At 32.0% G+C, this 18,475-nt stretch overlaps 1 protein-coding gene across 1 annotated transcript in view; it reads left to right on the top strand.

Moving 5' to 3' along the window:
• Nucleotides 1-18,475, top strand: part of SYNJ1 (Synaptojanin-1) — a 64,219-nt gene that overhangs the window by 40,821 nt on the left and 4,923 nt on the right. Inside the window, exon 11 of the mRNA XM_051219339.1 lies at nucleotides 1,678-2,239. Within this exon, the coding sequence (XP_051066607.1) occupies nucleotides 1,678-2,239 (562 nt within the window). The remainder of the gene's footprint in view (nucleotides 1-1,677; nucleotides 2,240-18,475) is intronic.

Here is an 18,475-nt window from a genome sequence, read left to right as displayed (position 1 = left end):
TCACGTCGTATAAAAAGCTCACTAAAGAAAGACTGACCCTCGAAATCCGAACTGTCATGTATTAATTTTGTGGAGAACAATAAATTTAGTTTCTAATCTAACAACAGATATAAGACGAAAGGTATTTAAAACATTATTATCTTGTTAGATAGTCTTACGATCTCAGTAATTAACAGTATCATATGGTTCATGAGCTCCTGTGTTCTCGTATACATCATTATTAAAGACCTAGTGTAGAATACTTAACAACCTATGTATTATATTCCCCAAAATAGTTATTCACTAGTTCAGCATATTAAATTGGAGTAAATAAAAACAGAGAGACGGTTGCACATGGTCTTCCTCTTCTACTTCTTCTTCACTATTCAGTTTTACAAAGTGATGTACTGTGGTTACACTTTAAGATAGATGTGATAAGTATCAATCCATCTCCCCAATTACTGTGATTCGTTGTGCATACTTCCTTCTCTCCGTATCTCCTATTTAAAAAATTTTGCTTTGATTTTTCTAACTCCGTGTATTTTCTACGTTTGACTCGTTTATCAAGTACAGGGCTTGTGATAATCCTTGATTAACTAGAACCGATTAATTGATGGAAACATGGAACCTGTGATTTAATTGTAAAGTCGAATGCTCTAATTGACAACCCACCTTTCTATAAATATTTTGCGAGTAATTGTGTACTTGTCACTGTTCAAGATCAACTGTTTACCTGTCAAGTTGATTATTTTAAACCATAGTTGTTAACTATTCAGATTTATGTACAAATTCATACTCTCAACTGTCAAACTAATGCCCAATCTTTAAAACGGTACTAACAGACTCATGTCGCCTAACGATGGTTACTAATCGAATAAATACTGATCTAAACAGCGGTAAACTGTCAGCCCTTAGTGTGTCCATGTAGATCGTTACGATAATAATAAACAAAGAGCACTGAGTAACAAATGTATTTATTCCCTTAAAAATTTATATTCCATAGAACAGTAGAAATCTTAGAAGGCAACTCCTGGTTTGATTTTGAGTAATTATGGAAATCTTGTAGCAATATCAATCAAGATTTAGAAGATAGACGCTTCTATCAAAACTACAACCACCTGAAACATTGGTGTGTAGCTAATTCGCTTATTATCAGTATTTTAGTGTTATAATATTCGATCCAACTAGTTTATATATTACGAAATATACCATTATAACCATCACTGGAATATTTAAACATATCTATTCTTATTAACGTGAAACTCAGTTATATTTTAAGACAATGATTAATTGAAGGGTGGTAAAATTTCTTTTTAAAGAACATATTAGTAACTAATTCATTTTATCACATTATAATTCATTTATTTTCAAAATAATTGTAAAAAGAGGCTTTCTTGTCTATAATCAACTTTTCAGAAGTTTAAAAGATCTGATTTTATTCGTGTCTTTAGTTTAATAGTCAAACAATTTAAATCTTCAAAGGTATTAACAGAGCGAATTTCTTCTGTGAAGATTACCAATATGAAGTTCACAGTTAGTCTGTTTAGTTTTATCTATGAAAGAATTCAATTAAATCTTAGTGCTTGACTTATATATAACATATAATGATTCAATACAACTGTGTTTTTTTTTTCTTTTTTTAACAAAAATTGATTGCTCCATTATTATTGTTGTCATTTACGTCTACTTTAATTATAGCTCGTAATCGTCCACCGCCTCCTAGACCAGCTCCACCGTTAATTAAACAATCCGTGAATATTAGTAGCAGTATTAGTCGTAATTATAGTAAAGACGAATTTGATGATTATCCAACTAATAATAATAATAATTCAGTTGATGCAAAGAAAATAAATATCTCTGATCCTTTATCACAAACTGATAATGAAATTGATTCCAAATTTGATAAAATATTTTCTATTTCACATTCTCTAACTACTTCACCTGTTCATGAGTTTTCATCGAAATTAAATACTACAATTTCAAATGATTTATTTACACCTTATAATGATAGTATTCATATGGTTAGCAGTTGTGTAGATCTTAACTTTCAGGATAATTCAATTTTACAACATGATAACAATAATAAAAATCGTATATTATCCACAACTGATCTTATTGGACTTGAATTTGAAAAGACGAATTCCACTATCATTGATGATACAACATTGTCATCTACTCATTTGCTTGATCCAGTTATTGTTCCACCTCCGTTACCTCAAAGACCAGAAAATCTTAAGTCATCACATTTAGAACAATATTTGTAAGTTTTTTTTCTGTGTTCGTTTCCAAATGTTTAATAATTTAAGAAATTCTTAATCAATTTCATCAGCTGTTGTCCTCGTTTGAGTGCTTGTAGTTCTAGTTATTTATTATGGTAAAATTATTGATTTCGATAAAGTAAAAGTTTCTGATAAGATATTTTGAAAAAGACCGCTGAAATAAAAAAACGTTTATTTTTGATTGATAAAACATTATTTCTATGACTTTTTTTAAATGTCTTTTAGGCCTAGATAGTTTATTCAAGAAGGTAGATGATTTATAGAGATGAATATCTCTCCCAATATAATATACGAATCTCTTAAACAGCTTACAACCACATCCTCTTCAGGAATTGCAGGTTTTGCAGGAAAACATGAAGTGTTTAACCTAGTAATTAACGTTTTCAACATCTGACAATTAACGCATGCATTATCAAAGGAGATCCGCTGCATTTTCAAAACAGTTGAATTCTAGCGGTTACTTCATTTCACTAAGATTCCGAGTATTCTTCTGAAAAGATTACTATAATTAACACAAGGAATTCTTCAGGAGGTATGGGGTATCGAACCCTTATTTATGAGTCGTAAATTTGGATGAAACAGTTGTTCAGTACTCTATAATCTTTAGTCATTATATTAGTCTGTAATGTAAACCAACATCCATTACTTTATATGGTATTTGATCAGACAACGTATAGGTAAACTATTTTTCATAAGACGAAAGCATATTATTTGACTGTTAGCTGAATTTTTTCCAGTCAATGAACTAAATTATTGTATATTACATAGTCTAAGATCTGTATAAAAGTATCCGATATCTGTCTAACATGATATTCCTGAACACTGAAAATTAGTGATTAAACTCTGTAATTAGTTATAACTTAAAGATCAGTCATAGTTTTGTAAATGCACATACACATTACGTATATTCCTCTCAATATCTAAGGCAAACCTACTTTTCTTGTTAATTCATGTTTTTATTTTATGTTTGTACATTGTAGTAATTTTTCTCAGATTCTTGTCAATTTTACAGAAAAATAAATATGACATAATAGATTTTGTTTATTCAACTATATCTGCACATATTTAAGCGGTCATAGTACCGGGTTTTTTTTTGTTAGAAAACAAACTAATTTATCAATTAACAGATTTTATAATGAAAACTTATCTAAAGTTGTTACTTTATCCTCGTCATATTCAGCTCCTGATGTGTTTTCTTTAATTCAAATATTAAATTACCGTATCTAATAATGTTCACTGAATATTTTTTAGAGTTTATATTTCGATTTATTGTCTAACGATAATATCTATATGTAAACATAATTTTCAATTAGAAATTGTTTTACAAGAGAAATGGAATTTTTGTGCTGACTGACAATCAAAATAAATATATACACAAAATAACAAAATAAGGGTTTCAATAAATAATCAAGATCAAGGTTGATAGAATGAACTGTTCATCATATATGGCGGGATTCGAGTAACTCGCTTCTATCTAATATTTTTTCTCATAATGTCCAGAAAGACAATGAAATCTGCTCAATTAAGTCGCCCTGCTCACATATTGAAACTTCGGCAAAATCGCTACCCATATCTTTAAACATAACGCCTCCATCTATTATACACAATCATCAAAACTTGTTCAACGCTGAGGCTACGTATGTACTTTTTTATTAATTAGAAAGCTTCATAGTTTCCCATTATTGATATTCAAAAATGAATAATAATGGTTATTATAGCTCTATGAATTTTGGTACAATGAAAAATTCTCAACACCAACTATATAATATTACATTAAATATCTCTGTAACATATACTGAAACTGTCATTATTTATAACATATTTCGAAAATGTTTATAACAGTCAGTATCTTTCACCTGTATCCAGTTATTAAAATTTTCTACCAGTTCATTTGCTACAACTCTTCCACGAAGTTCAATATATTTGTATCTCGTTTTGTTGATAGATAGAAAGTAGTCAAGATCGAGGAGTATAATGTTTGTGTTTGAGTTTTCCAGTGTTTAGTAGCGCGATATTTTCTAACCTTCTTTTATTGGCAGATAAATACATACAGTTAACATTCATATTTACTCAGTTTAAAACAAATCTGCAATTGGTGGGTTGATTTTAATATTTGTACAGTCAAAGAAAGTGATCCAAACTTTCGAATATGCCGCTTGATCAGTTTCGTTTTTGAACGTGTGTCTCAATCCTTTGACAAGTTAATAATATTTGAGATATCAGCAATAAGAAAATATGAATTTTCAGAGTAAAGTAATGCGCATAGGGTTTATAATCACCAATAAAATTAGATTTGTAGACCTTGATTAATAAATTTGATCACCATCTCTGTATCAACATTTGATTTGATTTCAGGTTGCTTATTATATACCAGTGTGAATGTAAAGCAAATACTATAGAGCTTCATATTTAATTTTATTGTGCGGTTGTATAAACAGTGCTAAAAATTATTTCTTTGTATAAAACTACACATAATGAAGACAACAGTTTCTGAATTTTGTCAACATTTATTATTCACAGATTAAGTTACTTCGTTTTTGTCAAAGAATATTTCACAGTCAGTTTTCAAATCATAGATATAACACCCAATAAATTATAGATTTATATATTTCCTTTGACATTAAATGGTTATGATGAATCAAAGTATTCTTTTCGTAATTTGTTTGCCTTCATTTTACCAATTCATGATCAGAAAACTTTTATACTAAATCTAGTTTCTTTTTATATTCAAGAAGACTGATTCATTTGTTTGGGTAGTCAAAATCACGATTGTTTTCGTTTGATACTTTCCTGCTGTTCCTATTTTGGTTGTTATTTTTCTCATCATCTTAGTTATGTTCAGTTTATCAGGTACAGGTAGTACAGTGCTTGTTTGTGAAGTTCCCAGGTAGGTACACTGGGTGTGACGAATAAACCGATGTGTGTGGAGCATGGCAAACTATAGTACCGCTAACTCAATGGTTCGAACCCCCGATCTACTATATGAATACTGAGTGCTTCAACCACTAGGTTGTCAGTGCATATTCTTACCAGATTTTTAAAAGAATAATTATCTAGACTGCATAGGAATTTTCGTTATTTTTAATGATAACAAGGGTTATCATAAGATCAATGAACATTTTCAGTCTTAAGTAATATTGAAACCAACAATTTTACAAGTAACCGCATTTCACTGCTATCACATCAACTGTTGTACTTAATGAAAAAAGTATTAATCTATTTTAAATCGCGTTATTTAATATTTGTTAATTGAATATTTCGTATATCCTTTAATATTTTTCTCAGTCAAAGCAACTGGAATTGTAGGCAGAGATGATAGTGGCTAGCAAAAGAATCCAGGACACGCGTTTCGTTCCGTTTGGGACTCGTCGGCTCGATGTACCTGCATCCCAGAGTTGATGTTTACTGCGGGACTCAAACGCAGTACCAGTGTTGTGAATAGAACATGGGTGGGGATAATCGAATGTACTAAACACAAAGTTACAAGACTTGTTAATAAAATCTAACAATCACAAAGTAAATGCTTAATTTGCAAAATGTCCACCAATTGTCTCGAAATGACTCAGACTTCATTGTTCTTGCATTTTCATACAAATTGCATCCTGTTTGCATTCTTTACTGTTCGATCCTCTTGTCTCTCTGCTGCCAGACCCTCTGTTCACGACTAACACCATATACTACTTATGTCAATATAAGTAGCACACACCACACCAGTACTGGAACAAGACCCGCTTCCTGGATTCCACTGCTAACCACCATCATTTCTGCTTATAATAATGCTTGTGACTTAGCGATAATATCGAGGAAATCTACACATTATGGACAAATGCCAATAGGAGACTGATCAATTAAAGTCCTAAACATCACTAGGAAGATTCAAACAATCAATACAAAAATGAATCAACAGGAATCATCTTTATCAATCTATCTCAGACTTGTTTTCATAGGGGATTTGTAAGCATGTTTCATTTTAAGTTTAAGTTACATTATAAACTACCAGCAACTAGAGGAGAGAGAAGAGGAACGATTAAAGACCATATCGTATTGATCATTTATTTCGTTTTTGGTTTAATACTCCTCAACAATACTCATTCATTACTTTAGATTCGGCACAAAACCTTCAAATCGTGTAGCGACTAGTATTTCGTCTTTTTTTTCTTGATTTCAATCTAGTTGTCTAAGAGTATCATGCTTTATGCAAGACCTGAATATTTTAAGTTCTATCTCATACTAGTTCATGGTGGGAGAGTGATCCTTTCAAATAAGTTCCAAATTATTATAAATTACTCTTCATCATCGATTAGGTTTTTAGAAATTCTTCAACTGATATTACTCTATGTTAAGATTAGCTAACTTTAACATAAAGTATAGTTTATACTCCAAGTCTTTGATAATTTAGGACTAATGCTTAAATTCATTATATAATATTATTTTTATTAATGCCACGTATACATTACTTGTGTATATAAACTTTATTTACAATAAAATCCTAATGGTAAATATTGTTAGATCCTTTTTCTTAACTATTAATATTGTTTTAATTATCATTAATATAAGTTTTCTTTTTATAAAGAAAAATACAATTTTTTAATACTTATCTCATTAAGCACTATATTACAAAATATTATAAGTGTGTATTAACTGATACTTATCTCAACTAATTTCACAATTCAATTGCCACTTAATGATAAACTCTCTTTTCAAAACAAAAAGAAACAAACAAACAAACAAAGAAAACTTCTGTAAAATGTTGTTCATAAAATTGACTTGAAAAAGAGAAATAAGTAAAAGATTCTTTTTCTTTCCTTTTTTTTCTGGTCGAAGAGAAAAAATAACAGATTCTAAATAAAAGATTAAAATATGATTTTAATGAATTTGAAATACTTCATCTTTACTGATCTTTTTTTTATTTATTAAAATTATCACAAATATTAGTTATGTATCTAATGAAATATCAAAAAGAGAGAAAAAAAAACCGAGAATCATAACAAAAATGCGTGTTTGTTATCTTTACAACTAACTCTATCTATGATTAATTAGTTTGCAATATTCTTCTTTGTTCATAGTGTACAATTTACTTATCGTTTTTTTATTATTTGTAACATGATGAAAATATGCGTTTATGGTATGCACATATGTGCATTTTTTTCAAGCCTTTGCATATATATATATATATATATATATATATATATATATATATATATATATATATAATATATCAAAGTTTGTGTAAATGTTTATGTGTTCATTACTTCTATACAACTAAGTCTTTTGTTATTGTTGTACATCCAGTCTTCTAAAAGACTATACGTACATAGATGGAGAAGTTATTAAGTTGATTACATTTGTAATTATTTTTCTTTTTTACGTATGTAGTAATAATCATAATAATGATAATTAAAGTAAACAAGTCAGTGAGGTCATGTTAATGCTTGTTATATATTTAATTAGTAAGAAAGAATTTTCAATTTATTATGAATTATCTATGTATTATATGTATACCATTTTCTTTTCAATATATGTTATCTTGAATTTTTCTATCTATAGCACAATTCTAATCAGATTTTAATTTTATGGTGTTTTTTTTTTATGTACAACATTGGACTTATTTTACCTATTAAATGAATAGAAATTCTGGTACAATTAGTCACTGAAAAGTAAAATGCTCCACATAAAAGTAATTAGGTAACATTTGGAAGAAACAAAAGACAGAAAACGAGTAAATTCAGAGAAATTAATGAGCCGAACAGTAGTAGCAAAAAAATAGTCTACGCTGTTTAATTAAATGAGTTTTTCGCGTTTTCTTTTTGAAGAAAGTAAAGGGTAACTACGACATGATTGTTGTTAGCTCTTGTTCTGAGTCCTGTGTGATAACATCTCAAGCCACTGAGTTGCATGATCTTTAAAAATCCAATTAGCGAGTCGTGGGGTACGAACAGGTACCAGTCTCATACATATTTTTCACAAACTGAGACAACATATCACAGACTGTCCATCTCTTTGCTATCTCCATTCCATCACAGCATCGGGAAAAATTGTGCGATATAGACGACGCTAGATTGACATTCGTAACACATATCCAAGCCACTGAACTTGGTGTTTCGTGAAGTTGGCATCAACCCAGTTATCCTCACTTCATATGGGTTAACCTCGACAGTATCAACGTGGTATTGGTAATGAATTCTAGTAGTCCTTCGGAGGCAACGCAGAGAGTTGCCAAACATCCTCGTCTTAGAGGTGTCAGGTTTCACTAACATAACATCAGAACTGTTCTCATTGAGGTGTTGTGGGTCAAATCTTGCGCAGTCAGGTACCAGCCTGGTCCTTACTAATCAATTTATCACTTGTCTTAGATAGTCTGCCGAATGTAACCGAAGCCGCTTGTTTGAGCCCAACCAGAAGTGGACTCATTTCCATATAGTTATTCCATAGATAACGTAGGTCCTCTTAGAGATGGGGATGATGGTCTCCTCATTTCAAGATCCCGAAATAATATGTTTGCCAAACCTTTCCAAACAATCCAGTCAGTTCCCTAACCTGGATTTTTCACCATTCCTAAGAGGACTCAGTAGTTTACTTGGACTTGATCACTTTTGGCGCTCGAGAATTCGTGATTTCTTACTGACTTCTACTTAACTGTGTACGATATAATTACTAATTATCGAGAGAATGCCATCATTTTTTACTCGGTTTTTCAACAATTCCGGTTTGGTGTGGGTTTTTTTTCATTGACCTGTTCACATTGTTGCAATGGTTGGGTGTGTCATCTATTTCCTCCTTGTCCCTCTTTATTTATAGATATTTCTTTAGCTATATTTTTATTAAATTATACCTGATACTTTATGTAGGTAAGTAAACAATTTTAATGAGTACTTTGTTACTCCTGTAGTAACAATTGTAATGGAAGTAGTAGTAATATTACAATGTGTACATATTGTACTTATTACTCATTACCATACATATACTATTATTGAGTTTCTTCTTCTCTTAACAATAAAATGTTTATCAGCCTACCATCATACATAAATTGAACTAATTAATGATTTGTTGTTGTTGTTTTATTTGTTTCTGTTTAATTCTTCACTCACATCTCTCTTTCTCTCTTGTAATTCATATTGCTAATATATTTCAGTAATCGATATCAAGAAAATTTTATTCTCTTATGTTTATTTAGTCAAAAGGTGGTGCCTTTTTAATTCCTTTTCTTTTTTTCTTTCATCGTAACGATTGTTGATGGCTAATGATTTACTTCATGTACGACTTGTATTATATTGTCGTTAGTTAGTCTTTTGGATTTAATAGTTTTATTAACTCAATTGAACAATCATGTACGAATTCATATATGCTTGTCTTATCTATTAATTTTTATTATTTTAAATCAAATGCATAATTTAGCTTCAATATAAACTGTCATCTGGATGTAATTAACGTGTTGAATTTCTCTTTTTACATAAACTTTATTGTGTCACTGTGATGGTATCATTTTGAAACCTATTTCGTATTTAGTAATAATAAATATATTTTTGTTCAACCTTGGGATTGATTTTTTTCTTTTACTTTCAAAATTAAAATATGATCTCACTTCACTTTGACTTATTCCTTGAGTTCGTCTACTAACGTGATGTGGAATAAAATGATGATATGACTCTTCTAAAGAAAACATCATGTTTATGTTTTACATTTAAATTAATTGGTCATAGTGGTTCATTCTATTCTGTCTTATAATTAAATCAGAAACTAATATAGTATGTGACTGAGATTTTTTGAATTACGCAACGTTCCCTTATATTTTATCGTAAATAAGTAGCTTATTAATCAATCGTCTTTAGTATAGACACGTTTAAAAACTACGTAGTCTTGAGTGCATATAATGATCTGTAACACAAAATTATCATGAAATAGCATAATATACTGACAAACCATTTGATTATTTAAATGCAACTTGGGTTTCTTTAGCCAAACGAGGCCATAGTTTTACTGTCTCCATATTAATCTCATTAAGTAGCTTAAAATAATGCTGTGACGAGTTTTGTCACAGCAAGTAGGTCTCACCATAAAATTCACTTTTTGAATATATATATATATATATATATATATATATATATATATATATATATATCGACCTGGCTCTCCATGTGTGATATGTTGAGACCCATGTAGCTTTGTGATGCGTTTATAGGGTAATATTGTGCCTCCTATAACCATTTTGTTGAATGCACATAGAGTTGCAATTCTGTCACCGTTCTCGTTCATTTCTCCCAGTCCATGTCGTCCCATAATATCTTGATACCTGCTGTTGTCCATTCCGACTTTGGTGTTTAGATCTCTCATCACGATTGTCAGGTCCTTTCCTGCGCACTTCGCTATGATTGATTGCTGCCTCTCGTAAGATTGCTCTTTATTGTCATAGTTTTTTTCATTGGTGGGTGCATAAAATTGCAAAGCATTCATTTTAATTCCCTCCTTCTTTGTTTCGAATGGTGCTTTGATGATTCTGGATCCATGAGATTCCAATCCCATAACTGTTTACGTGCTTTTTGGATAGTATTAGAGCAACTCCCTGGGTCTGGAGCATTTTCTTATTCATGACCAAAATACAGCAGCATCTCTTCCGAACTCAGCTTTTTCTGTCCAGTTTGGGTCTAATGTGTTTCACCTATTTTGGCAACCGTCACGTCGTATCTCTTCATTTTTGTTGTCATTTGATTGGTCCTCCCAGTGTTGTTAGAAGGGGCATCGGCGTTATGATTTTCGAAGAATCTCGGCTTTCACTATGAGGCGTCATAATTATTCTGAATGAAGATCATTCAAGTGTTAGGACAGATTTTAAACGTTTAAAATTATTTATTTCAGTTAGCGTTTTTTAGCAAGGTTGTCTCCCATGGGATGGGTTGGCTGGCCCCACATCCAACCTTCTTCCTTTACCCTGGTTTGGGACCAGTAGTAATCCTAGAAGAGCTACAGGGGAGTTATATATATATATATATATATATATCCTGAGTTGTACTTATATTTTTTTACGTTTCGTGACTTAATGTAAGTCACTTCTTCATAGTAAATTAATAAATAAACTGTCAGAATTACAAATTTCTACTCATTGTGATATCACAAAACATTTTTTATTATTGTTGACTGTTTTTATATAAAATCCATTGGAGATGAACTCTCAGACACGGTATCATTGTAAGACCAGTTCAACTTTTTATTTGCCCTTGAAAAAAAAAGTCTTGTGAAGTATGTTTTAAATTTTAACATTTGGTTATACATATATTTTTTAAAGCTATTTTTCGAGATAATTATCTTTTGAATGTGTTGTGAATAATCATAATAATTCTAAATTTATTCATTTAAATAAAAAAATATTTTCCCACCGATCAAGAGTTTAAACTGTTCGACTTTCAATCACTAAATTACAATTTTGAACTATTTTTCACCTACTTCAGTTTTGGCAATCATATAGTGTCACTAGCCCTCACATTTGGAGTGTAGTGGCTCGATGCCAAGTACAATAGTCTATATTTGAGAAAGGAGTTAATTTTAATCTTAAGATCTATGATCATTTTAATTATGATATTAATATAGCTATAACACTTTTAATTTATTCTACCATAAAATTACCTTTTTAACGGACAAATGTATTGGACATATTGATCATTGTAAATTTATGCCCAACAAGATATCTGTGTTATGGATTATATGGATATATTAAATTGATTTGACAATGTTAGATTTCTTATGTTCCTCTTATTAACAGAAAGACAAAACAAAACAAACAAAATATCAAATCAACTGTTTAAATATTTCTGACCTGTTCAAGCTAATTCTCTTCAAAGTTACAATTTACTAGAAATTGTTATCATGCTATTCTCTGTAGCTTTCAACCACTAAATCACTTGACGTTTCATCAGTTCGAATATTTTAACCTTCAGAATTGATTAGTGATTTAGTACAGTGGTTTATTCATTCATTTTTATTGCTTGATTGATTGAAGCAACATCTTCACAAATGTGTTTTAGAGTGATACTGCTGAGATTTTTTAACGAAAAGAATATGTGTATGATGATCAATAAAGTTTATTTTTACTATGAAAGAGCTCTGATTAAAATCGAGACTTCGATTAATTGTTGATAAATATTTATAGATATGTATGGGTTCCTTTAAATGCTGTTTTCAATGTTTTAGGTACTGAAATTATCAACTAACTACCAAGATTGATAGTAGTGAAACAGTATTTCAAACATTATTGTGATGACAATTCTAACACAGTTTATCATGTTAGGAGGTTGAAGATAGTTGGGAGGAATCGCTGCAACCAGGTTTTGTGCTAGTTGGCACTCGTCACTAAGACCTACCTCTAATCTTGGTGGGACTGTTTTCCCTTGGTGGGTTCAAACCTGTGTCACCCACCTTCGCAGCTCGGGATGTTAATGCTGAGCGAGTAGAGCCTCGACTGACCTGTAAGATAGAGATACTTACAACTAATGGATCTGAAATTTTTCCATTGATCAACTCCAGTTACTTGACTTCTCAAGAAAGTGCACTCAACGTCGAACGTCCATATTTCAATTCGATCGATGAGATGTCTGTTCTATTCTTGATAATCATCGTGAAAAAGAATGTTTCTAGTTTTTTTTCATAAAATACAATGGAATCAACGACTGGTCGGTTAAATTACTCGGATTCAAACCTCACCTAATCGATTTTTAGTTTAAATAGCCTAATGGTTTCATTTGTCCAGTATCTCCTATATAAACGTGAAGTGTGATAAGTTTATAAAATAATTGTTTTCAATTTGTTTATGCACAACTTTTTCTCACTAGCAGTGATCAACAAAAGAAATTAGATTGAAAATTTTCTGTATTGTAGAGCTTTTTCACTCGTTAAAATTATCCTTTAAGGACACCATAAATTATATGTATACATTTCGTGAATCGCGAATCTTTCTAAAGTTTTTTTGAATACATCGTTTTGAAATTTAAACCTGTGATTGCTTATGATGTTTTAATTTTGAAGAACAGTGTCGTTGTTTTTTATTGTATATATTTTGTACGAGTAAACTGACCGTCTAATGATTATGTTCATTGTGGAATTGAATATGTTTTGATTATCGATAACATAAAATTTCATCAACTGAATTACCCAAAATATGTGTTTCTCATGGCATCACCATCTAACTCGACCTTCATTCGTAACTGAGTTTATAATAATAGGTTGAAAAACAACTTTTACTTATTCTATCTTATTATTCATTTTTAAATGTATTTTTCAACTTCAGATTTCTATTGAAGTTAGTATTAATTATTCTCTTATAACATCTAGTTATCATAATTTCCTCTCTTGTTGTACCAATGTGAGGTGTAGCAGGATTAAACAAATTTCCACTATGTTCCATATTGTTAATAACCAACTAATTGTACTCTTTTTATAAATTTAGATATACGAGATCATTTTTATTATGATAGAGGTATCATTGTAAACTTGGGTATTTGTATACGTTTCTATTATATTTTACATAGAGATTAATGAAACTTAAAATGCTGGCTTTATTCTATTTAGGATTTGTCAACTGAATGAACTTGTATTCCACTGTAACCCAAACCCTAGTACGCATCATTTGAAATGTCACCTACTAACACTTTTTATAAATAATTGTGATGTATATATTAAGGTTTATACTTACTAAGTCCCTAATGATGTAATCTGCTGTTAGAAGTTTTTCTTGTCATATTTATGTTAATCAACATTAATATGCTTTTTATCTTGTTTAAAGTTTTTAACACTTTTTAAAATATAGGGTAGTGTTACACTATGCCTCTCGATTAAATATTCAGTGTAAATAGTAAGCCAAATTAGTGGACATCATCGCGTATTATGTTTGTAGATCTGACAAAAATCATAACTCAACTTTTTACATTTTTAAAAATCAATGGTAGTCTGCATGTTTTTATTTTATTTATTTTATTTAAACACATAGATACTGGTACAAAGAGGCACCAAATACATATGCGCCACACAAATCTCATTCGATATGTGTGAGGGCTGTGATACTGCCCGGGTGCCCAAACCGAAGCAGGTGGTTTTCTTAGGGGGCCATTCCCCGAGCCTTCGACCTGAAGGTCTGATCCACAAGGTAGTGGAGCATCGTAAGGAGATGCAGTCCCATGGAAGCTGGTGACCAACAATTGGTTCATACGCCATTTGTTCCTTCAGGATACTGGAGCCCATGTGCACCATTGGTTTGAAATCCGGTTAAAGCGCCGGACATTCGCTTTTCGTCCTCTCATTTTCGTAAACAACACCTCCGCCACGAGAAGGCAGTGAGTAGGACTTCCCTGGCAGAGGCTATATATGCGTGGCCATGTGAGAGCATTTCGAGAGGGAGAGCGGACTTTCTCCACTCTCAGCCGTACCAGGGCATTTGGGGGCAAAATATATGGAACACTTCACGATTTTGCGTGTCATCCTTGCTCAGAGGCCATGCTTATCTTCTCTGTATCGTTCCAATTTTAGTATATGTACCGCCGAAGCGAGCGTATCTGTAGACTAAAACGTTCTGACTGTGATTTCCTCTGACTATCTAGACAAATATCACTGATAAGTGCCAACAATAATAATGGTTTACAGCTTTTCTATTATTCTTGAATACTTCTCATCATTTAAATTCATTTTATACCATCTGATACATATTCCTTAATTTAAATAACTCTATTATATTATCATTTTTGAATAGATATCTTTCCATACATACAACCTCATTATTTTCTATATCTCCTGATACATGCAAAATTCATATATTTAGGCATATTGAATCCTCTTTGGTATATATCATAACTAAACATAATAATAAATAAGTTAATTGGTTGTATTTATTCATATCGTGTTAGTTATTACTATTGTTATTACTCTGTTCTATACAATTAAACTTCCTTCATAAAATTTTGTGTAGAATATGAACAATAACAACAATTAATATTGTTTACTAGTATAGGGGTTGTGGAGATTATTAAGTTTTTGATTGAGATCATGAACCGATTGATGTTAGACCACCTTTTGAAACCTGGAAGCACTGGACGGCCGTTTCGTCCTATTGACTATCGGCTACACTGATGATAACAATAATACAGAGCTAAAATACTAGACATATATGGCATCGGTCACTACTCACTGACCAATCAATCATAAGTGTCCCAGTACTATATGAGGCCATTAGTGAACTGAGTAGCTTTGTGGTAATGTCTCAGACTGTTAACCTAGGTGGCATGTGTTCAAATTCATCAAGAGGCATCATTTCCCCCAAGAATACAGGTACACTTTGCTGACGTGTGCCAGGTAGTACCAAATCTAGGTCTAAGGTTTCCTATCGACTACCTCCAACCACCCAACTTCTCGACATAGTGGACATTGTATTGAATCATTTAAACAGGTGGCCCACATTGTGACTTCATCAATAAAATTCGACCAGCACTACATAAGGACCAGACAAACATGACATTGGTCACTACTAGATGATCAATCAATTGTACTGTCAAGTTATTCAGTTATTTATAGTTCTATTTCATTGTATTTTGAATACTACATTTTGTGAAGATACAAGAGCAATCAAACGATTTCAATCAAAATCACCTGATTTCATCAATCAGATTCAGAACTAGTTTAAAATACTGATTGGTTATTTCGATTGTTCATTAATAAAGTAATCACTTGTGGTCACTTTAGGTAATTTATAACTGATGAGTTGAAATGTTTTGTGTTATATAAGATTCCCGATTAAACTTTTAAAAAGAAATCTCTGTTAATATTGATACTGTAAAGTTTGAAATTATTTACTTATGGAAATTTTTGATATAGGATTTAAAATTAAAGAATAGTCTATAAGTTTTGTTATAATAAATTGCGCCAATCACTACGAAACTTGTGAATAAACATAAAGGAATCATTTGTTCAGTAGTAAATAATTAAGTCTTTAGAAAAAGTCACATTCAATTATTGACAAATGTTACGTAGATATACATAATATAGTGCAATAGATAGATATCTTCAACATGGAGCCTGGCACAGATTTATGTTAGCCTAAATTGCCATACCAGATTGGCACGATGAGATGAAACCAAGAGAAGAGATTAAAATAATATAGTAGAAATGACAAAAAAACCAAACCTTTTGCAGATGGTTTGAAGAGAGGATGGGAAAGTATATATGAAGAAATACCGTAATTTAAGATCGAGAGAAATAAATGCATTTGGCCCATTGTCAACGGTTCTGAGCCACATCACCCAAAGTTTCCAACCACTGATCGAGGTTATAATACGGACTCCAATCAAGTAGAGTCTCGATCTGCCAGCATAGCTCAAACCAACGAATAAATACACTTTCATCGCACATCAAATTCACCAATGAAAATGAAAATGTACATGGTGAGCTAGCATGCTTAGTAAAAAGAAATCCAAATGGAAGTCTAAACCTATCCATTTACCGAAAACCGACGCACTCAAATCGATATATTGACTTCCATTCAGCACATCCTTCCAGTGCTAAGATCTCGCTAGCCTTAAATCTTTTTAGAAGAGCTAACAAGATCATCACATCAGAGGAAGACAAACAAAAAGAACAAATGAATGTAATCAGCATCTTACAATTTAATAATTTTCCTATGAAGATTATTAGGAGCATATTAAAACAAAACAGTCTATTACGTTATAATAATGATTCGAATGAAATGCCATGAATTGGTACTGCAGTTCTACCATACCGTCATGGCACAACAGAAGAAATCCAAAGAATCTTAAAACATCACAGAATTAAAGTATATTACAAAACAACGAACACACTACGTAATACTTTAGTTCGCCTGAAAGAAAAAGTCCCTTTCATGTCCACACAGAACTGCGTCTACAAATTAGGTTGTATCGATTGTGATGCCTATTATATTGGAGAGTCATCCCGCGAAATCTTGACTAGAACCAAAGAACGTATTACGTACACAAAGAAACCTCCTAACAATCCTGTAGAATTGAACCAACTTTAAATGAAATCGGCAATAGCAGTTCATGCCATTTTCAACAACCACCAAATCGATTTTAAAAATATCAAAATATTGCAAAAAGGCTTTTCCAACTACAAAGAAAGGAGGGTAGCTGAGGCGTTCCATATAATGCTTAATCCTACTTCTCTCAATAGAAAAGAAGGCCTTACCATACATCCTACTTGGACCATCTATCCTAACCATTCAGTCTGATCGTATTTACAATTTCACACTATCATATTACAAATTTAAACTCTGTCCTTTCTCACTATAAAGGTCACACAATTTTTCATTCTTAAACAATGCATACACACAAATTTACATACATACCACTTATGAATCACCTTGACAGAAATGACATGACATCAACTTGTTCAGACCTGTTTTTGATTACTTACTTACTTACGCCTGTTACTCCTAATGGAGCATAGGCTGCCGACCAGCATTCTCCAACCCACTCTGTCCTGGGCCTTCTTTTCTAGTTCCATCCAATTCTTGTTCATTTTTCTCATGTCTATTTCCATTTCCCGGCGCAATGTGTTCTTTGGCCTTCAGGATTCCGTGTGAGGGCTTGTCTTGTGATGCAGTTGGGTGCTTTCCTTAATGTGTGTCCTATCCACTTCCAGCGCTTCTTCCTGATTTCTTCCTCCGCTGGGATCTGGTTTGTTCTCTCCCACAGTACGTTGTTGCTAATAGTGTCCAGCCAACGGATCCGAAGTATTTTGCGTAGACAATTGTTAATAAACACCTGTATTTTCTGGATGATGGCTTTCGTAGTTCTCCAGGTTTCTGCCCCATACAGTAGAACTGTCTTGACATTTGTATTGAAAATCCTGACCTTGGTGTTGGTTGACCGTTGCTTTGAGTTCCAGATGTTCCTCAGTTGTAAATATGCTGCTCTTGCTTTGCCGATCCGCGCCTTCACATCTGCATCAGATCCACCCTGTTTATCAATGATGCTGCCCAAATATGTAAAGGTTTTTACATCTTCCAAATCTTCTCCATCAATTGTGATTGGATTGGTGCATGCTGTGTTGTATCGGAGAATCTTGCTTTTCCCTTTGTGTATATTGAGACCTACTGCTGCTGAGGCTGTTGCTACACTGTTCGTCTTCTCCTGCATTTGTTGTTGCGTTTGGGATAGGAGGGCCAGATCATCTGCGAAGTCTAGATCATCCAACTGCATCCTAGATGT

The sequence above is a fragment of the Schistosoma haematobium genome, chromosome 4 (assembly GCF_000699445.3).
Source record: "Schistosoma haematobium chromosome 4, whole genome shotgun sequence".
NCBI lineage: Eukaryota > Metazoa > Platyhelminthes > Trematoda > Strigeidida > Schistosomatidae > Schistosoma > Schistosoma haematobium.
Note: the sequence above shows the minus strand (reverse complement) of the source record. Positions and strands in the feature narration are given on the sequence as shown.